A 23,263-nucleotide genomic window follows, 5' to 3' on the forward strand; every position below is an offset into this window, starting at 1 on the left:
TAAACTTAAGGACATTCTTGACAATGATAGCTCCACGTGTCGGGTGAGAAACAGTGGTCAAATCTGTTTCGCTGGGGGCAACAGCTGACTTGGGGACCCAGAGAAATGAATTCCTTGTCTACAGATGAAACCACAAGGCCTCCATTGTGTGACATATCCACATGACTATAGTGTGGCACTGGGAAATCCCAGAAAATTTTAAATGAATTTACTTCAGGGAGGGAAATGTTTTTGTAAGACTATTCAATTTAAAGAGCACAGAGAATGATCTTCCACCCTTCCCATTCCAACCCCCTACATATTATAAACATGGTAACTACGTACCTGCAACTGTTTATATATGTCACGTGTTTTGATTAATGGGAAACCCCTAAAGAGATAACGATAAATTAAGTTATATTTTGATGTAAATACACCACCAGCTAATACTAGGTAATAACACTTGCTAGTATTATGCACACTATCCATACATAACTATATAGAAATAAATAACCTCAAAATAAGGGCCTGCAAAGTTCTGCTACGGAAAAAATTGAACAATTTAGCAGAATCGCTTCGGGGTAAGTCTCTGATGATGCATTTTGTTCTTATGTTTAGGATGGTTCAGATTTCCAATCTAAGTTCTTTATCTGGTGATGTTAATTGTTCTCTAATTTATAGCTCCTTGTGACCAAGATGGGGCTTGAAATTAATAAGTATTTCAAGAAGATCTAAAACCGCATAAATGGAAGTGTAAAGACTGGGGCCTCAGCATTATAGTTAATGCAATAATAATTCACATTACCAGTTGTGAAATAAGCATAGTCATCAGTTGCCTAATAAAAATTATACATATTCAATTTAATCTGAGCAATTGAACAGATATTTTACATAGTACCTATTTCCAGTCCTAGCTAAAATCAATTCTCTTTGTTTTCTTAAGCAATTGTTAATCCCTAATTTCTTGAATACTAAAAGTCAGTCATTCGAAAATAATTTATAGTAATCTAATTCATTTATTAAGCCTAAAATTATAGTACAATAATTTTAAAAGACTTTTTTGACAAAAATTACTATGAATAGCTATCTCCTAAGTAACTGGCTAAAACTACTTATATCTGGTTTGATTCACTAAAATAAGTTAGGCCTGTTAGCTGAGTTCGATTAAGTGTAATCAACACTTCCCATCCATTCTGCATTGAACTATTTGCTATGCTTTACAATGCCCATTCTTAAATATCCAAATTCCTATTTCTGTCCTATAGGGCTTGGTTTAACTGCATGTGCTTTAAACGAAACCTTGTCTCACCTGCACAATTGTAGATAATTTCAGTTTCCTCTGGACTCCCACAGGGATACAGCTTGTTGTGACACTTAATCACTTGAAACCCTAATTAGAATAATTTTTTGTTTTTCTTTCTTAAAGAATTCATGAGGCAGAAGCCATATATAAGTCATTTTTACCCTATAGATACAAGTGGAGAACTCTCACATAATAGAAGTGACAATAATTCTGAATCCCATTTTTATCTAAAAGATAGGATATAAAAATACCCTACCTGTTCCTTTTTGCACGTGCTGCAGTACGCCATGGCAAGAAACCAGACACACCAGGTGGTAGAGGTGTGGGCGCATAATATTCTTTACCAAGGGAGTGTTTTCTGCCATTACTTACAGGTTTCTTTGCAGCCAATCCTACTTGAGAAAAGAATCAAGATGCACTAAGGGTCTACAGATTAATTAGCCCATGTGCATACTCTTAAAAGAATACAAATGTGCACTGGACAATGACACAAAGGCCATTAAAACAGGATCCGTTTGTAAATATCTTTTTACATGGGTTAGTAATGTTTTAAAAATATAAGATGTCTATAGTAACAAGTTATCACTTAAACTAAAATAAAAGCTGAATATATGAGACATACAGAGCACGAAAAAGTAAATAAAGCATGTAACCCAAGGAATGAAAGATGACATGTGACACATTTCATTATGCATCATGCAGAAATATTAAGTTATTAAATCTCAGAACATTTTTGGCATTCCTGAATCTCAAGGACAGAACATAGATACACTCATGACTCCCATCAAACAACCTTCTGAATTGGCCCAAAATTTCAATCTGAGATTAATTTTATCATGTAAAAAATTATCAAAGTTGTAAGACTGAAGGTAGCTGGGTGGTAGGTGAGTCAATGTTGCCCGTCTATAAGTCTACTGACCTTCAGTGCTCATTTGTTTTTACAGAACACAAAGAACAAATGATAAAAGAATGAAATGTAAAAAGTCTTATCCTACACTTCAGTAAGTCAAGTCAAGTATCTTTGTACAAAATACTTGGTAGCAAAAGCTAGACCTACCTATTAATATTTTATTTAAAACAAATAATGTATTAAAATTCACATTTAAATATAGAATTGCTTCCGATATCACTGAGAACAAAGAATACAGGTTTATTAAAATGGTCATATTTATCCTTCCAATCTATTTTACTATGTAAGATCTACTTTAGCAGCATTAGAACAGCATCTATAAGAACGTGTATGTGGTAATACAGGACAAACATTTCCCAGTGTAACTTATTGATAATCATCACCACATGGTGCTATGGAATTTCTCTAGACAAATTTATATACCTCTTAAAATATACAGGAGCTCTGTTCATCGTGTGCTGTTTTTAATGTAATTATCCTCAAAAAATGTTCCTGTGCATTGTTTGTATGTGTAGAAAGTGTTTGTTTGTTTTTCTTGGAGATGGACTCTTGCTCCGTCACCCAGGCCGGGGTGCAACGGCACAATCTTGGCTCACTGCAACCTCTGCCTTCCAGGTTCAAGCAATTCTCCTGCCTGAGCCATCTGAGTAGCTGGGATTACAGGTGCACGCTGTCACGCCTGGCTAATTTTTTGTATTTTAGTAGAGAAAGGGTTACCCAGGCTGGTCTCAAACTCCTGAGCTCAGGCAGTCCGCCTGCCACGGCCTCCCAAAATGCTGGGATTACAGGTGTGAGCCACGGCACCCAGCCACAAATATAAACTGTAATTAAAGCCAAACTAATTGACTTATCTTGTTAGAAGATGATGAAAAAATTATACTGAAAGTTCCTATCTTCTTTCTGCACAAATAACTGAAATATGAGTGTGACATAATCTATATAAATTATATAACCCCTATACTCACTGATACCTATTAAATATGCACCCAGACCCTGATTTGGCTTACCTCTATGTCTCCAAATAACTGAGGCAAATACAAAAAAAGCCCAAGAAATAAAGTTACTCTTAAAATGCCTGTGAGCTTGCAAACTTCAGTCACATTTCCAATTTCTTTAATCATGCTAAGAAAAAAGATTCTGTTTTTTATTCTCATTCAATGATTTCCTATTATGTACCACTAGCTACTAAAATTACAACATTTCTAATATGTTTTATATTTTATGTCAAATTGTTTTATATCTTAGCCATTTTTAAGCATACAGTTCAGTGATATTAAGTCAAATTATATCTTAAAAATTTCGAGTAGCATCCAAATAAAAGATCATCCTGGTGTTAATTGTTCAGAGATCTTAATGTACAGGGTATGTAACGAAAGTCACCACAAACCTTTTTCTGAGATTATAAACATACAAAATTTATTTTGTTTCCTCTGTATTAGTGTTCCTGGTTTTACTCTTTCAAAATTCAAAGCTACTAACAAGAAAAGGTCACTTTCATATTAGATTTGGCGTAACTTATTCCACTGTCACTCATTCTTATCATTTAGAAAAGGCTACTTATACTAAAGATAATGTGTTCTAGAAAACAAAACTTAAAGACTCTTTAAAAACAATACAAAAATATCAGAATTAGATTATACCAAATTTATATATTCAGGAGAATGTGAAATTTATGCCATTAGCTGTAAGGAGTTTTATAAAGATTTTTTTCATTATCCTTGGTCACAAAATTATAGATGATTACAAAATTCTAGACTAAATATTATTTGGCAGATTAAATAAACAATAACTCTCAAACAATTAGGGAATGTTTGTCTAAAATGTTCCATCTCTGGGTAATAAATTTACCTGCAGTATTGTTTTATGAGGATTACATACATTTTAACGTTTTTCATAATTGAAAGAAGCAAGGTATTACCTGATTCAACAACTTTGGGTAAGAATTTGCAAAGAAGGAGGAAGAAACAAAGGGCAAAAAATAGAACCGGGAAAAATTTTGTTTTCTATAGTATGAAAGGGTAATTCTTAACAACAACAACAACTAAAATCATACAAAAGTACTGCTACACTGTCATCAAAGTGCACCCCAAATTTCAATTACAAAGTATCAAAAGTAATCATCAATCAGAAAACATACCCAAAATGATGAATATTGTATGAAAAACAAACAAGGGTAATTTTAAAAAATGAAGTACTAGCATCCCTTTCCTAATGATTCATTTACTATTTCTACATTCCATAAATTATCATAATCTTATCAGAACAATTGTAGCCCTCATAATATGCATGGAGGCAATATTGGTTGTTACTGTCAATAGTACACAATGAGAAGAGATTTTAACACACTAGAACATTAGTAGCATTAAAAAGCCAAGACAGAAAAGGTTACCAATTCTAATAGTAGCTTTTCCTTTGTGACCACTTCCTAGAATTATAGTTCTCTTTTTCTGTTTTACAGTTTTGGATGGTTCCTTCACTGATGGAGAAGTTATCCACTGGTACTAGGAGAGAATAAATACTCCATTTCAGTTATAGGTCATTTATGAGGGCTTGTTAAGATACTCTAAGTTAATAAAAGGTTTGCAATCAGCAATTCTGGGACTCTAAATTAAAGAATCATATGGTATTTACAAAAATAGAAAAGACATTTGATCTGACTGAAAATTTAAGATGGCAGAAAAGTGACTTAATAGTTTCATTTTATTAAAAACAAGACGAAAAACTGGGCACAGCGGTATATACCAATAATCTTAGCTACCTAGGAGGCTGGGAAGGGGGAAGATTGCTTGAGCTCAGGAGTTCGAGGCCAAGCTGGGCAAGAGAGTAGTAAGATCCCAGAAGAAAAACAACAATAAAAGAGAAATTCTTTCTGGAGGAATAAAACATGATATACCTCTGATTTAGCACTCCTTCCATTCTGGAGAACTTTTTTGATAACTGCTTTCATCATAGAATGATCTAAAGTAAAATAAAATTGAAATTACAGTAATTGTTTCCTAATAAGTGGCTATTCCCATTTAAAGACAAAAGCCAACTAATTATTGCTTTTCCCATGAAATTAAATATAAATTCCATATAATGTAATTATATACCTTTTCCCCCTTTCAGTATTCGAACTTCTTCCTCAAAAACAAAATAAAGTATGCCAACACACATATTGTCCCTAGTGGCTACTATTTTGGCAGCAGTAAAGATCAAATCTGAACACTTTGGAACTAAAGCAGATTTAGATACCTCTACATAGGAAATCAAAAGCCTAGACACCCGTCCAGATACTTAGATGCCTAAAAGGAACCTAATACACCCAAATCGAAGTCATGATGCATCCCCAAAGCTGCTCTTCGCCACAGCCTCCTTTTCTCTACAAATGGTACCACCCAGTTGTATACAAAATCATCTAAGACTTTTAAAAAAATTACTATTTCCTTTATATCCCAAAAGTCTTGTTAGCTACACCTTGCTTCAACCACTTTTTACCACCTCCAACTTTCCACCCTAAGCGAAGCCATAGCTATCTCTAACTTGGATCAGTGTGAGTCTCCTAACTGGTCTCCCTCTCACTTAGAGCCCCCTACAAGTCTATTCTCCACACCAAGTCGTCTGAATTACTACTCGGAAAATAACCCTTACCAGCTCAAAATCCTCCCATGGTTTTCATTTCATTTAGAATTCTCTAAGTCGTTACTGTGACTTTCAAACCTTACAAGATCAGGCCCCTGGCTAGTTTTCTGACTTTGTAGGATACCAGGCTCTTCCTCACTGAGTGCTCCAACCATGTTGGCCTTCTTGCTTTTCCTTAAATACTCCATCCACCCTGCCACCTATGTACCTACATATTCATTGCTTCCTCATCCTGGAATGTACTTTATCTGCATCTTCCATGGCTTGTTCCTCTCTTAATCAGGTCTCTGCTCAAATGTCACTTTTTCAGTGAAGCCGTCCCCTAACAAACCTATCTAGTATAGCCCCACCTGCCCCCATCTATCTTCTTCCCTTAAGGTATTTTTGCACTTCCTACCATATAAATTACATTACCTATCTGAGCTCTGATATCACTCCCCCACTAGAATGTAAGCTCTATGAGAGCAAGGCTTTTTACTGCTATATGTTTAGTGCCTAAACCAGTACCTAGCAGATAAAAGTATTCAAAAATTACTTGTCAAATCAACAAATGAATGAAATACTATTTACAGGAATTCAGAAGTTCCACAAGAAGAAAATAACGCACTTAGTGGAAGCAAATTTATTATCTACGTTCACTCCCATTCAGAGTAGCAATCAAGAGCAACTTAAGTATAACTCTTTTCATCAGTAAATTATCTACTAAAAACATACGAAAGTGCAAGATTGTAACGACATACCAATGAGTGGATTTTTTCTTATATCCAGAATGACCAGAGTTCTATTGGTTTCAAGGGCCTCTAGCAAAGCCTTTGCTCCTTCATTGGTAAGGCCGCACTGTTGCAGGTCAAGAGCTTTTGATGAAAGACAAAGGGTCACTTGTTAATTCCATACGGATATAACATACAGACAACTTCCACTTATTAATGCCTGGAAGACTACTGCCCAAGACTACTCATGGCCAGTTTTTAATCTTGGGTATTGAGAAAATAAAAATAGAAAAGCATATGTACACACATAGTCCAAAAAAGAAACCCTCTTCTTGGATGTGCCATGATTATCTTCCCTTGAGTACCAATAAACTACTCAACACATTTTACAATTACGGAGCAGAAAAACAACTCTATATAACATAATCCCAGCACTTTGGGAGGCCGAGGCGGGCGGATCACGAGGTCAAGAGATCGAGACCATCCTGGCCAATATGGTGAAACCCTGTCTCTACTAAAAATACAAAAATTAGCTGGGCGTGGTGGTGTGCGCCTGTAGTTCCAGCTACTCAGGAGGCTGAGGCAGGAGAATTGCTTGAACCCGGGAGGCAGAGGTTACAGTGAGCAGAGATTGTGCCACTGCACTCCAGCCTGGAGCCTGGTGATGGAGTGAGACTCTGCCTCAAAAAAAAAAAAAAAAAAAACCAAAACAAACAAACAAAAAAAAACACAACTCTATATAAAACATCACAGAATATCTGTTCACAATTAGGAAGGATGCTAGTGATAGTGTAAACCTCATAGGCAAAAACTGGGTGGAGCTCAGAATTTGCACTAGATTTATCTTCAAACTCAAATTCAAACTCGAAATGACTCAAAAAATTACATTAAAAGGGGAAAAGAAAATAGAAAAATGTAAAAACTGTTAGTTTTAGGATAAAAATGTCAAAGAAAGAACACTAAGGGGATAGAAATAATGAATCCAAAGAATGTGTGAATAGAGATTACACACTAAAAACCTATCAAGAAAAAATGATGGTGAAGAACTCTCCCTCAAGTAAAAGGTCAAAGAACTGAACAAATGCTCATGAATACTAGTAACACTGAGGTGAAACAATCTACTCATTTAAACCCAAAAGGATTATCACAAAAAAGTACAGGTATAAAAAAAGATTATATCAGAGCAAACGCACCATGTATACCATTACATTCAAATAACTGAAGTGTTTCAAAACCCCATGTTATCATGTTATGGACTACATGTTTGTATTCCCCAAGAATATATATTAAAACCCTAACCCCCAACAGGGTAGTATTAGGAAGTGGGGCCTTTGAGAGATAATTAGGTTCAGCTGAGGTCTTGAAAGTGAAGCCCTCATCATGGGATTATCGTCCTTCTAAGAAAAAAAAGAGACTAGAGCCCTCTCTCGCCACCATTTCAGGATACAAAAGCCTTCCATAAGCTAGGAAGAATGCCCTCACCTCACACCTGTCTACTGGCAGCTGGATTCTGGACTTCCCAGTCTCCAGAACTGTGAGAAATAAATGTCTTCTCTTTAAGTCACCCAGAATATAATTCTGTTATATGCTTCTGTAACAGAATATCAGAGAATATACCATGAAGCCCTAACTAAGACACCAAAAGACACACAGAAATAAGTCAGATACATGGATCTGATAGAATATGGTACAGCCTTCACAAATTCTTACTGCAGAAGAATGAGCATAGGATATAATTATCCAACTAGCCAAATTAATAAAAATAGCCAGTAAATCTCACTAGTAAATCAAATGAATATAAACTACAATTAAATGCAATTATGCTTCTATCAGATTGGTGAAGGTCACATTAAAAAAAAAAAAAAAACCTTTAAAATGTGCAGATTCTGTTAACACAGCAACTCTCCTTCTAAGAATTTACCAGAAGGAAATAATAAGAGACATGGGCAAGGACATGTATCAAAGTACTGTTTATAACAATGAAAAATTAGAAATAGCTTATATATCTCAAAGGAATGGATAAGCTAAGTGTACTATGGCATATTAACATAATGAAACTCTGAACAGGCACTAGAAATTGTGGAGTAAATGTAAATTTATTGATTTAAGATACGCTATACTCAGTGAAAAAAGTTGTAAAATTCAGAGAGCAACCCCATTTGCATTAAAAAAGAAAAAGCAGGGTATTTCTCGTTTTTGTAAAGTTTAAGGTTTTAAAACAGACACAATCCAGTATATGAGACTATAATATGGCACAGCATTTCTGGAAGGCAATTTGGTGACACGTATCAAAAGTTTTTAAGAGATATATTGGGCCGGGCGCGGTGGCTCAAGCCTGTAATCCCAGCACTTTGGGAGGCCGAGGCGAGTGAATCACGAGGTCAAGAGATAGAGACCATCCTGGTCAACATGGTGAAACCCCGTCTCTACTAAAAATACAAAAAATTAGCTGGGCGTGGTGGCATGTGCCTGTAATCCCAGCTACTCAGGAGGCTGAGGCAGGAGAATTGCCTGAACCCAGGAGGCGGAGGCTGCGGTGAGCCGAGATCGCGCCATTGCACTCCAGCCTGGGTAACGAAAGTGAAACTCCGTCTCAAAAAAAAAAAAAAAAAGAGACATATTATACTGAGTTACTCAACTTTAGTAATTTATCCTACAAAATTAAGTTCAGGCTGGGCACAGTGGCTTGTGCCTATAATCCCAGCACTTTGGGAGGCCAAGGCAAGAGGATTGTTTGAGTCCAGGAATTTGAGACCAGCCTGGGCAACACAGCAAGACCCTGTCTCTACAAAAATACAAAAAATTAGCCAGCCATGGTGGTGTACACCTGTAGTCCCAGCTACTCAGGAGGGTGAAGTGGGAAGATACTTGAGCCAAGAGTTTAAGGCTACAGTGAGCTATGATTACGCCACTGAACTCCAGCCTGGGCAACAGAGCAAGACCTTGTTTTTTAAAAAAATGTAAGTTCAATGGACACAGAGATACATGCATAAGAGTTTACCACAGAGTTGTTTATAATAGGGGAAAAGCGCAAACTGTCTAAATATCAAATAGCAGGGAATTTAATAATAGAGTACTACATGATACATCATTAAATGAAAAAAGCAGAGTTACAAAATGGTAAGCGCACTACAGTTCTGTTCTTGTAACTCTAAGCACACAAATATATCTGCAGGGAAAAAATACTGAAAGTATATACACCAAAATGAACAGTTTATCTCTAGGCATTGAGTTCATGGGCAGTAATTATTTTCTTGGTTACTTGGTATTTTGTATAAAAGATACATGTAACTTTTATAAAGGCTTAAAAGAAAAATAAAACCTATTAGAAAAAAGGAGGCTTTAAAAAAAACCTTAGTACATTATTGTGCCAAGAGTTAAGCATATTTAATATCAAAAAATTCAATATTTTCATTTAACTTACCTCTCAGCCATAAATCCTCACTGAGAGAGTCTGCAAAAGCACTCGCACCTAGGTCACCAATGAGTGTGTTGCAATTCAATGTGATGCGCCGTAAGCCAGCCATACAGTCAAGATCGGGTCTCCTATAGCGAAGACTCTCAGCCCAAGTTTCTTCATGCCTTCTCATGGTCTGATACTTCAAAGATTTAATAAGATGAAATTAATATACTTGGATAAAGAAATAGGAACACTGAAAGGAACTAAATACGGCTGATTACATCAGAGCTTTACACACACACCAAGTACATATGCCGGGAGAGTTAATCTGAGAGACTGATTAAATTGATTTTGATTAAGGAGTCCAGTGACCCAGACCCTAGTCTGCCACTAACTAGTTGTGTGACCCTAAGCACTAATAACCTGTTACTGATTACTTTATGTAAACTGATAAGTCAGTTAACTTCTATTAATTTTATTTTCTTTATGTCAAGTGAAAGTATTGGTTCTAAATTCTATCATTGCTAAGCCTCTAAATTATATCATTCTGTTCTCTAGTGGTCTCTAAACACTTGACTGGCCATCCCACAAGTAAACATTTAACATGTATGTTATGTATTAATAAACTATAAACAAGGAGTTCAATATACACATTTTACGTAAATTATAAACCAAACAGAAACAAAATATTTTTTAAATGATATAAAAACAAACATAGAGGTTGATATTTTCTTCTCTTAACCTAAGGGAGCTCACATATTTCTTTTTTTTTTTTTTTTTGAGATGGAGTTTCACTCTTGTTACCCAGGCTGGAGTGCAATGGCGCGATCTCGGCTCACCGCAACCTCCACCTCCTAGGTTCAGGCAATTCTCCTGCCTCAGCCTCCTGAGTAGCTGGGATTACAGGCAAGCGCCACCATGCCCAGCTAATTTTTTGTATTTTTAGTAGAGACGGGGTTTCACCATGTTGGCCAGGATGGTCTCGATCTCTTGACCTCGTGATGCACCCACCTCGGCCTCCCAAAGTGCTGGGATTACAGGCGTGACCCACCGTGCCCGGCCCGGGATCTCACATATTTCTAAGCATATACAAACCAAATTTGGAGGCCTGGAATATACAAAGCCAGGTTGATATGCCTTAGGAAATTGGTGGGTTGAATTTTAACCACAAGTATTATCTTAAAGGTATAATCAATTCTCTACATCCATAAAGTAAATTTTGGTAACAGGGAATACTGATTTTAAGAGAAAAAAAAATCTTATTACATTCTAAAACAACAAAAGATTCAAAGCTCCTATGATACTGTCAAATGAAAATTGTGTCATTTTCTATTCAGAATAACTGTATAAAAGCAGTAAGTGGAAATAACGGCAAACACTTAAGATAGCCAGGCACTATTTCATATACATTAGTTCATTAAATCCTCAGAATGATAGAGACGGTAGGCTTTCTTATCATACACATTTGATGGATGAGAAAACTGAGGCACAGAGAGGTTAAGTAATTTGCCCATGGTCACAAAGTTATTAAATGGGAGAGAGCCTGGGTTTTAAACTAGGCCATCTGGCTTCAGAATCCACACTCTTAACCATTATCTATCCCATGGAGAGTGGGCTTTCACTGTAAAAGCCCCAAAATAAATATTTTCAGCTTTGTGGGTCACACAGTTTATTTTGCAACTACTCAACTCTCCTAGTGTAGGGTGAAGTAGCAATAGTTAGTATGTAAACAAATGGGCATGACTATGTTTCAAAAACTTTATTTACAAAAATACGTGATAGGCTAGATTTGGTCCACAGGCCACAGTTTAACTACCCTTGATCTATACCATCAAATTACTAAAAAAGGCTTCATGTCAAATTAGTATGTAATTTTATCCTAAATATAGTAGTTATAACTACTATAAAGTTGTTAAGGCACCTTTAAAATCACTGTTTTACAAACTATATTTACAGAAAAACATTATTATATTTTAAGTCTCCTATTTCTAAGATTAAGCATACTACCTTTACTAAATTGTAGAATCCAAGGCTGAAAATTGGTCACATTTTTTAAACAAAGCTTCAATCCTCATATGTATCAAAAGACAAAAATAATTGCTGTCTTGTAACAAAGTATTAATGTGCAGCAATCATATAACACACTTTCATGAAAGTTGGAACATAAAGTTACCTTTAAGATCTTGGCCATGTGATCTGCTCCCTGCCATGTCAGATTACAGCCTGTGAAGTTAACTGTCTTAAGAGTGATAGAGTTCTTTATACCTTGACAAATAACTAAAACGAAAAAAAACCACACACACATAGAATAAGATGAAAAGTCTATACAACCCAGTCAATCTTGATTTATTTGCTCATCTTGTATCTTTTTAAATTTATAGTTGCAGTCTTAAAATCACTATCTACAATCTACCACAGCAACTGATAGATTGGTACATTCTATGTGCCATAAAATATGTCAGTAACAAAGAGCTACTCCATTTGATAGCAATAGTTCGATTCTACTTAGATGCTAAAATTGAATAGACTGAATACTGCCACCTTACTCCCAACCACACAGTGCAGTTCTATATGTTTTGAGACATCTGAAAGAAAAACATAAAAAATATAAAACTCTTCCTATTTTCATTTCCAACAGCAGACCTCAATCTGTTATCAATTAACAATTCGGTGTCAACTACAAACACAGAATTTATTAGGTTCTATACTAGAGCATCTAACATACTAGAAGAATGGAAGACAGAGGACTTCAAACTCTCTGCTCCCTCAAACTGAAATACAGGCTTCCTTACCCCTCCAGACCACTATTCTACACAATGAACACAGATTAAGACTTCAGGATCCCAACCAATAGTCATCTTCTGTGATTATTTTCAGGACCCCCGCCCTCTTCCCCACTGAGTTTGCCAAGTCTTTTATATGCTCCTATATAGCACTTTGCTTATATTTCCTATCTTGGAACATATCACAGTACATTAAAGTTGATTGTATATATGTTTTAACTATTTAAAATAATGATTTTTCTCTTTATATCTTGCTTATTTCCTCTCCATAAATATTTCTTAAAGAAAACCCCTAAAAGGTGAACAAACACAAAAAACAGAATACCAGATGGTATGTATTTGTGTGGTCTGTGGTTTAACACAAACTTTAGTAAAGTTAGTTCAGATTATAATCAGCATGCCAAGCTTTCATGGTAGACTTGAGACTGGACCAAGGTTTGAACAAGCATATGAGGCAGTAGTAAGAGAAAGGTACAGATGGGAATTAGCATAGCATGTAGGGAAAAACATGAAACCAGCCTGATAGGACAAGAGTTAAATGAGATTTAAACTCACCTTCTAAACCTCCATCTCCAATTGGACAATTTGCAAGAGACAGGTGCACCAAAGAAGCGGATTTATTTAATCCCTTTAATGAGGGAGAAAAGTTAAAAATGTTACTGAGGTTTTTTTCCTCCAAAAGCAACTATCAAATGTCTACAGGCCAAATTAGAGAAGGCTTACCTTTGCTAAAATAGTTAAATCCTTCTCTCTCAGAATCAGTCCATTTAGCTCCAGGTTCTTTAGCACATTTGATATACTTAAACAGCCTTTAAGAGCTTTACACAACTGGAAGCTCACATCTTTGCATCTTATCGCAGGAACACGATTTCTGCAAACTTTATTTATGTCAGAACCTAAAACAAAGATAAAGGAAAGTTAGTGACTTCAATCCCACAATTTATCATTCAAAAACATCTGCTCTGTGCTAAGATATAGAAATGACCCATGTCCTTAAAGTCTTCTTAATGACAGACACATGTAAACTCAAGCCACATGAGATACACACAAACTACGTACGTAGAGGTTCTTATGGAAGCAAAGTTGCACTGAAGGGATGGCTTCAAGATAACCCTAAAGCTGAATCTAGAAAGATGAGAATGACAACAGAGGGTCAGAGTGGGGGATGCACTAACCAGAGGGAGCAGCATGAGCAAAGGCATCTAAGCCTGACACCTGCCGGGCACTGGAAAACTGCAGGTAGAGATGACTAGAGGTACAGCAGGAAGAGTCATAAATTTACAGAGGCAGGCAGAAGCAAGCCTGGGAGAGTTGGCTATTATCTCACAGGTGATGAAGACCAAGGCTACCACTGACACATTAAGGGTACCTCTAGCAGGTTAGAAAAACGTACCTTGCCGGGCGCGGTGGCTCAAGCCTGTAATCCCAGCACTTTGGGAGGCCGAGGCGGGTGGATCACGAGGTCAAGAGATCGAGACCATCCTGGCCAACATGGTGAAACTCCGTCTCTACTAAAAATACAAAAAATTAGCTGGGCATGGTGGCGCGTGCCTGTAATCCCAGCTACTCAGGAGGCTGAGGCAGGAGAATTGCCTGAACCCAGGAGGCGGAGGTTGCGGTGAGCCGAGATCGCGCCTTTGCACTCCAGGCTGGGTAACAAGAGCGAAACTCCGTCTAAAAAAAAAAAAAAAAAAAAAAAAAGAAAAACGTACCTCACTACTGGAGGACAAAAGAGATCAAGGAAATGAGAAAAAGCTCCTCTTCCTCAAGATGAACGAACCCCAGGAGGTTTGACAGAACACAGCTGGGGATTTCAGTGCCTCTGTGCAGAACACAAGCTGTGAAACTAATACATGTGGCATGCCACTTTAAGCCTATCTTTTCCTTTTAGAAAGATCACTTGAACCAAAGAAAGCAGAGAATTGACGGGCAGCAAAACTAGCGAGAAGCTTCTGCAACAGTCCAGGTAAAATGTAATTAAGGATGCACAAGCAATTTTAACTTCCTTTTAAGGAGGTTAAAATCTACAAACTAGACCGACCAGACGCAAGAGATAAAGAAGGTTCAGTGAAGAATATCTGAAGAGAAATGGTCTGTAATACATTTTTCTTACATTCAGTGAAAAATATTAGGCAAGATCTAGTAGGCTAGCCTTGACTCTAAGGTCTCTCCCATCTTTAATTTCTTTTGGGGGGTGTGTGTGTGTGTGTGTGTGTGTGTGTGTGTCATGGACAGGGTCTCATTCTGTCACCCAGGCTGGAGTACAGTGTCACAATCACAGCTCACTGTAGCCTCAACCTCCTGGGCTCAAGAGATCCACCACGTCCAGCTAATGCTTTTTACTTTTTGTAGAGACAGGGATCTCACTATGTTGCGAGACCAGTCACAAACTCCTGGCCTCCCAAAGTGTTGGGATTACCGGTGTGGGCCACCATACCTGGCCTGGTTCCTGTTATTATTTAGGTTAAGTAAAGTCCCTTCAGAGGTAAAGAACAGTTCCTATACCTGAATGAGATGTAGATAATAACCTTACTTATTTTCAGAAGTAGATGTATTGAACTGTCCTTGTAGAAGAGAGGGTGCTAACCCCAGAACCTAGAAAAGGGCTAGGCACATGACAAGTGGTCAGGTTGTTTTTAAATATATCAACAATCATTTCCTCTCCTATATCGCACACCCTCCCTCTTTCTCTCAGCTTACAAACATATTCACATCCACATCCATTTAAAAAATCAGACCTATGATTATTTGCATCTTTGTGGGTAATCTAGGTCCCTCCCATGCTTTCAAATACCTGTCCTCCCACAAAGCCTAAATCTTGGGTCCAGATCTGCCTAGCAGACACATTTGGATGCCCCACAGGCCCCTCTTAAAACATTAAAGACAAACTGAGATCCTCTTCCCACCCCCAATCTCATTCAGCTCGGCTGTGTGTTACGGAAAGATGCTGCTGTAAACTGTCACCCACATTTGCTGCCCTCCTCTTCTAACTGATCACCAGGCCCCTCCATTCTCTTAGATACCCGAAATCTGGTCCTTTTTTTCTTCTTTTTGAGATGGAGTTTCGCTGTTGTTGCCCAGGCTGGAGTGCAATGGCACAATCTAGGCTCACTGCAACCTCTGCTTCCCAAGTTCAAGCGATTCTCCTGCCTCAGCCTCCCAAGTAGCTGGGATTACAGGCACCCACTACCACATCCGGCTAGTTTTTTTTTGTATTTTTAGTAGAGATGGGGTTTCACCATGTTGTCAGGCCGGTCTCAAACTCCTGACCTCAGGTGATCCACCTGCCTTGGCCTCCCAAAGTGTTGAGAGTACAGGCATGAGCCACAGTGCTGGGCCCCAGCCTTTCTTTTCTGTACCTTAATTTGGGCCATTAAATTACAACAATTTACCCTCCTTCCAATTTTAATTTGCCTTCCATATGGAGGTTAGAGTCAGCTCCTATAGAAATTCCATCTCATCATCCTAAAGCGGTTTCCCAAAACCTTCAGGATAAACACCCAACTCCGTGACAGGACAAACAAAGACCCTCCCTGTTTGGCCCCCACAAGGTTTCCAGCTTCAACTCTCTCTGCTCTTTCTCAAACCTCAAATTCCAGTCCCGTGCCTCAGCTTGCCATACTCTCTCCTACTTCCAAAACTTTTGCATAAACTGTTCCCTCCTGTTACCTAGCTAGCTTCTATAGGAAGCTGCCTCCATTTTGTAAAAATTGCTAAGTGCTCAAAGGAATAACAACATTTTATCATATACCATGGTTGACCTAACATATTTTCCGAATAATCAGAGAATCTGGATCCCTAATTATAGCACCTTACACTTACAAATGGCTTGTATTTGTAAAGCACTTTACACATTTCTTATATACAGCTTAAAAAATGAAGGCAGGCCGGGCATGGTGGCTCACGCCTATAATCCCAGCACTTTGGGAGGCCGAGGAGAGCGGATCACCCAAGGTCAGGAGTTCGAGACCAGCCCGACCAACATGGTGAAATCCTATCTCTACTAAAAATACAAAAATTAGCCGGGAGTGGTGGTGTGTGCCTGTAGTCCCAGCTACTCGGGAGGTTGAGGCAGGAGAATTGCTTGAACCTGGGAGGCGGAGGTTGCTGTGAGCCACGATCTTGTCACTGCACTCCTGCCTGGGCGACAGAGTGACACTGTGTCTTAAAAAAAAAAAAAAGACGACAAAGGCTGACATGTATTAACTTCCTACCTGCTTAGTTCTCTATCAGGCAAATTAAGGCCATTCAATAAAATAGGTAACATCTGTCCAATGTTTAATGACGTCCCAAACTGTGCTAAGAGCTCTGCAGGCATCAGCAGCGCAGGGAATCCTAGCAATAGGCACGTAACCCAGGTCTCCTTATTAAGTCCATGTTACGGATGAGCACGCTGAGGCCCTAGAGACCTTAAGCGACTCACCTGGCTAGTGAGTGTCCAGGCCGCACACCCAGGCCTTTGCACACTACCCCAGCACTGGACACCATCCACCTAAAAACCCGCTTTGCTGCACGGACTGAGGGGCCCTGGAGGCGGGAACGACAAACCTGTGTCCCCCAGCCAGGGCTGGAAGTAGCTCTTGATGGAGATCAAGGGCAGGTCTTTATTGATCTTGAGGGTGCTCAACAGAGGCGCCCAGTCCACCCCGCGGAGGCGATCTGCGTTGAAGTCCAGCACGCCCTCCCGCAGGCAGGCGCGCACGGCGGGCAGCGGCACCGAGTCCTGCAGCGCGCAAAGGTACTCGTAGTGTGAAAAGAAGTCCGCCGCGCTGTCGCGGCGCAGCTTCACCGAGTCGATCATGGCCCGAGCGCGGCCTCGGGGGATGCCCGCAGCGGAGACGCCGCCCGCGCCCACCCAGGAGCCCCAGGTCGCCGCCCGGCCGCCCCGGCGCCCACGGCCAGGCGGAGGCGGCGGCCCCGCACCAGGCTCAGGAGCGGCGGTTGGGTCGGAAGACGTAAGGCCGGAGCCCCAGGCTAGGCCGGCCCCCAGACGCCCGGCTCCCGCACTGCCTCCCGCCCAGAAGTCCCAGCCGTTGGCGCCCGCCACATAGTCCTCCGAGGCGCGGGGTTTCAAGCCGGTGGGCGGGGCCGCGGGGCGGTGCGCGAAGACGTCAACGCGCTCGCTGTGCGTCGGCACGCAGGCCCCGCCTCCTGAGGACGGGCGAGCTGGCTGGGACCCGGGACGGCGGTCGAGTGAGTTTGAGGGTTTGTGAAAGATTACTGATCGATCCGATTAAAAGCGAAATGTGTAGTCGGGCGCGGTGGCTCACGCCTGTAATCCCAGCACTTTGGGAGGCCCAGGCGGGCGGATCACGAGGCCAGGACTTCGAGACCAGCCTGGCCGACGTGGTGAAACCAGTTTCTACTGAAAATAGAAACGTTAGACGGGCATGGTGGCGTGCGCTTGTAGTCCCAGCTACTCGGGAGGCAGGAGAATCGCTTGAACCCGGAAGGCGGAGGCTGCAGTGAGCCGAGTTTGCGCTGCTGCACTCCAGCCTGGGCTACAAGAGTGAAACTCTATCTAAAAAAAACAAAAAGAAAGAAAAGTGAAATATGCATATAACAACACACTGTAAAAAAATAATTTAAACATCTGAGGAATGTGTCTGGGCTCGCAGCGTCCAACCAGCACAGAGACTGCACTCAAAGAGTGTCCGAACGGCTGATTGAACGTGAATTGCCGTCCATTAAGTCTTTTATGTCTGTGTTAATGTCTACAAATAAGCCTTGATATCCGTTCCTGGCAAATTGAATTCAGGACTTCACTGTGTTTGCGTGAATCAGTTTGTTTTGTACTGATGATGTTGGCTAACTCCCTGATAACTAGTACTTATTTGAAAAAATGTCCTCGGGATTATTTTAAGCACTGTTTAGGTATGAAATTTCATTCTCCTAACATCTCCTCAAGGAATATACTATTACATTCTACTTTACAAAAGAGGAAACTGAGGGACGGGGAAGTTAAGTGGAAGTATCTAGATAATGGACCCCTCCCTCTATTTGTATCCAATTACTAGAACAATGATAGTCCTCTGGTAGACATAGTGTTTATTGGATTCCTCTTCCAACCACTGCATTCTGGATACCCCAACTTACTACCAACACACACACACACACACACACACACACACACGCACATGCCTCTAAAATTATGGAGATAAGGTCACCAGTGATTTTTATGTGCGACATGCTCAAATCGTAATATAGTAAACACCTGTATATTCATAAACCGGCTTAAGAAATGAAACATTACCATTCCTGCTGAGGAGCCTTGTGTAACCACCCTCCCAGTCACAGCTACTCTTTAACTGACCCTGAGGTAACTGCTCTTCTGAACTTGGTATTCATCATTCCAATGTATGTCTTAATATTTCTGCTATATCTGTAAGTAAGCAGTATATAGCACTCTGTTTTCTTACTTTATTGTTACCTTTACTAGGTTCATCCATGTTGACATATAGAGCTATTCATTTATTTTCCCTGTTGTATATAGAATTTCCATGTAGAAACATACAATAATGTGTCTATTTTTCTGTTGATAGAAATTTAAATTGTTTCCAACGATAACTGTGTTTTTTTTTTTTTGGAGACAGAGTTTCTCTCTTGTTTCCCAGGGTGGAGTGCAATGGTGTGATCTTGGCTCACTGCAACCTCTGCCTCCCAGGTTCAAGTGATTCTCCTGCCTCAGCCTCCCGAGTAGCTGGGATTACAGGCATGTGCCACCATGCTTGGCTAATTTTGTATTTTTAGTAGAGACTGGGTTTCTCCATGTTGGTCAGGCTGGTCTCGAGCTCCCAACCTCAGATGATCTGCCTACCTCAGCCTCCCAAAGTGCTGGTATTACAGGCATGAGCCACTGCGCCTGGCCTTAGCTATGGTTTCTTTGTTTCTATATCCATTTTCTTTCTAGTCTCCAGCATCAATTAATGTAGTGTCCGTTACCTCCTCCCTCTTCCCTGTTTCCCGTGAAGCCACCTGATTTTTTTTTTCTTTACCTCTGGAATTTCTTCTTCTCAGTCTCATTCTTTGGCTTCTCTTGGTTACCCGTTCTAAATGTTGCTGTTCTTCAGGTTTCTACTCTCAGCTTTCACCCCTTCTGACGTATTATAGTTTCTCTGGGTATTCTTGTTTTCTGCTCAACCTTAACTTCTCCACTCTAGGCGGATGACTTCTAATACAGATAGTTCTCCTCCTCCATCAAATTGCCCCCTAGAAAGCCAAGATTTCTCATAGCTGTTGAATCAGATCTATATTTTGTAGCTTGATATACAGGTTCCTTCATAATTTGACTACGTCTGTTATCTCTTCCTTGCATGTCTTCTCTAGACACACAGAACTGCTTGAAGTTTCTGATGTCCTATTGTTGCTATCTGGGTCTTTCCATAGACCACTTCTTTATTTAGTGGGTTAACTTCCATTCTTTTCCCAGCCTTGCTTTGGGGCCCCTTCCCTAGAAAGCCTGTTTCTCTTTTACCCTCATCTCTCCTCCATTGGTTGTTTAGTACCTCACTGCTGTGCTCCCTGACATCCCTGTTGTATAACACTTAGAATGTCCAATGATAAGCATCTTTTTAGATGGTTTTCCTTCCAGTCTGTAAGCCCTTTGAAGGCAAGGATCATGTCACATTTATGCTTACATTCCCTATGCCTAGCACAAGTGTGGAATAATGACTAATTATAGGAACATTCTTCCCTATTATCCCCAGAAACTTTTTCCAGCACCCTGTGGCCACTGCCTATGCATGCAGCTCGGAGAAGACTTCCTCATATTAATAATCATTTAATATATTAATTTAAAATTTATATTTCCTGTGCTTACTTATTTTTAGTGTGGCAAGATTTCTTCCAAGACTTGCCTGATAATCTCTTCTCTGCTTCAATTAAATTATGACTTGATAGTTGCTTCAAGAAAAAGTGGCTCCAGTTCACCTTTCAGCATCTGGTGGGTTCACCCACATGCTTCCCTGAACACTGGATGAAAACTGCCTCTCTGTGGTACCTCTGGAATCCTCCAACAAACCAGGCTCACACCTGGCCCAGGACGAAATGCCTTGGCTTCCCTGCAGGTGCATGACTTGGGAGGGATATTCTATGGGGTGGTATAGGAGATGGGCTCTCCTCCTTCCGGGGATCTGCTGAGTGAGTGTTTGAGTAGAATACAGGTAAATGGTATCATTTAAGCTCTTATTCACTGTACTCTACTCCCAGTCAATCCAGGCAACGTTATACCTAGAATCCCTAGCCCACTTACCTTTCCATAGAGCCACAATGTTAATGTTGTCTGCTCATCTCTAACATTCATCCTGTGTGTACTTGCTTCCAGAGCAATGAGATTTGATGCATCCAAGCACAGAGCAATGTCAACCTGGTCAACAACATAAGCTGTCTTATTTTAATGGACTTGTGGTCCCCATTTCTTTTTCCCATTACCTTCCTTATGGTGACTCACAATGGCTGTTCCAAATCTCCTTCATTCTTTTCATGTTGCTACTTGGTATGGTTTGGCTGTGTCCCCACACAAATTTCACCTTAAATTGTAATAATCACCACGTCAAGGGCAGAGCCAGGTGGAAATAATTGAATCATGGGGGTGGTTTCCCCTATAGTGTCCTCTTGATAGTGAATAAGTCTCCCAAGACCTGATGGTTTTATGCATGGGAGTTCCCCTGCACAAGCTCTCTTGCCTGCTGCCATGTAAGATATGGCTTGGCTTCTCCTTTGCTTTCTACCATGATTGTGAGACCTCCCCAGTCATGTAGAACTGTGAATCCAGTAAGCCTCTTTCCTTTATAAATTACCCAGTCTCAGGTATGTCTTAGCAACATGAGAACAGACTAATACACCACTATACTTCATTCTACATCCCTGCTCTGTCAACCTGAACAGGACATCTCTTACTTTACCAAGCAGACAAGTTCCAAATGCAAACTTTCTTGTCTTCTTTCTTCTGAGTTCAGCTGCCTTTCAATCCATGCTCCACCCTGCAGCCACCACCACCTCTTCTGCAAATCCTTCTGTGACTTCCCTTTGCTCTGGGGATAAAGACAGGCTTCACAGTGGTCTCAAATGGTACTCCACTCAGTGTGGAGTACACAAATTGGCAATTGGTTTTAGAACTGTTACTGTTCTTTTCAATTCAGAATATAAATCACATGTGCCCTAAACATACTGCTTAGATCGGTAGGCAAGTATTCTTCAGAATGAGACTTTCTTCGTGAAAACAGCAGTATGTGGAGTTCCATTCTAGAACAAGTTCTTTATCTCATTGTCCAGTGGCACTTTGAGTAGCACTAGCCTGCAGAGTGCTGCATCCTCGGGGAATGATGGAGGAGGATCTCTGCAGCTTTGTCTTGTACACTAGTCTCTTTCATTCTTAGCAGTCCAGCCTAGATTAGTTTCATTTCAGGCCTGCATACTTACAATAAACCACTGTCCATGCTGTCCCATCTACAGGAAATGTCTTTCCTTTCATTCTGCACCTAATTACACCTTCTTATCTCAGTTCATGTGTCACTTTGTCGAGGAAGCATTGCCTTCCTCCCTGACTCATCACATCCCCATCATAAGCTCTCATAATACTATGTAACTCTTGTTGATAGCCTTCATTATGTTTTGCATTCATATTGAAATAAGCGTTTACCATATGGTTTGTGAGGAAGGGCTCCTGTCTGTTTTGCTTATTCTGTCCCCCCCACCCCCCACCTCTGAGATAGAGTCTTACTCTGTCCCCCAGGCTGGAGGGCAGAGGGGCAATCTTGGCTTACTGCACCCTCTGCCTCCCGGTTTCAAGCAATTCTCCTGTCTCAGCCTCCTAAGTAGCCGGGATTATAGGCATGAGCCATCATGCCCAGCCAATTTTTGTGTTTTTAGTCCAAACAGGGTTTCACCATGTTGGCCAGGCTGGTCTCAAACTCCTGACCTTGTGATCTGTCTGCGTCAGCTGTGAGCCACCACACCTGGCCTGAGCCACTGTGCCTCACTGCTTACCTTGCATCCCCAGCAGCTAGCCCAATTCCTGACTATTTGTTAAATGAATAAATGAGTGCATCCAACCAGTGACAAAGACTTGACAGTTTATCCTTGATAGCATCTCCCATGCTCTTCCCTTCCTTCTATTTGCATTGCCATTATTCAGTTTCACCATTTATTATTTTACACATGAATTTGATAATTATTGCTTCAGAGAATAACATGTCTTCCTACATTCAGGTTCTTCCTGCATCCCTTATTACACCTCCCATGGTTCTTTGCTTATGCCATTGCTTTGTTCCAAAAATCTTCCATGACATGCACTACCAACAGAATATAGCCCAGTCTCTTAAGATTGACATCCAAGGCCCTCCATAATGTGACTTTTATTGAACTTTCCAGGCTTTTGTATCTCATGGGACTAATTATATCTACATGTTTGTTCCCTTCCAGCTCTTTCTATGATACTACGTGTTCTTCTGGTTGCTACCCTTATGTCTCATTCTCTGAAGAAACTCTACTGTGTAAAGAAGAAAGATGTGGTTACCTTCTGTCCTCTGCACTCGCAAATGGGTGAGTAGAACACAC

At 40.1% G+C, this 23,263-nt stretch overlaps 1 protein-coding gene across 10 annotated transcripts in view; it reads right to left on the reverse strand.

Moving 5' to 3' along the window:
* CEP78 (centrosomal protein 78) overlaps positions 1-17,785 on the reverse strand; it is a 50,327-nt gene extending 32,542 nt beyond the window's left edge. For 6 of the 10 annotated variants that reach the window (XM_074394626.1, XM_074394624.1, XM_039461533.2 and 3 more), the window contains exons 1-11: positions 17,255-17,785; positions 13,430-13,602; positions 13,262-13,334; positions 12,097-12,200; positions 9,948-10,122; positions 6,554-6,667; positions 5,086-5,150; positions 4,582-4,693; positions 3,200-3,217; positions 1,539-1,674; positions 325-370 (exon numbers count right to left, since the gene is read on the reverse strand). In XM_074394626.1, the coding sequence (XP_074250727.1) occupies positions 325-370; positions 1,539-1,674; positions 3,200-3,217; positions 4,582-4,693; positions 5,086-5,150; positions 6,554-6,667; positions 9,948-10,122; positions 12,097-12,200; positions 13,262-13,334; positions 13,430-13,602; positions 17,255-17,507 (1,269 nt within the window). In that variant the 5' untranslated portion in view covers positions 17,508-17,785. Of the gene's footprint in view, positions 1-324; positions 371-1,538; positions 1,678-3,199; positions 3,218-4,581; positions 4,694-5,085; positions 5,151-6,553; positions 6,668-9,947; positions 10,123-12,096; positions 12,201-13,261; positions 13,335-13,429; positions 13,603-17,254 lie in introns of all 10 variants that reach the window. The other 4 variants (XM_010341336.3, XM_010341329.3, XM_074394623.1 and 1 more) reach the window with 2 other exon arrangements.
* Between the last annotated feature and the right edge of the window lie 5,478 nt (positions 17,786-23,263).

Source organism: Saimiri boliviensis, chromosome 2 (assembly GCF_048565385.1).
Source record: "Saimiri boliviensis isolate mSaiBol1 chromosome 2, mSaiBol1.pri, whole genome shotgun sequence".
Lineage (NCBI taxonomy): Eukaryota > Metazoa > Chordata > Mammalia > Primates > Cebidae > Saimiri > Saimiri boliviensis.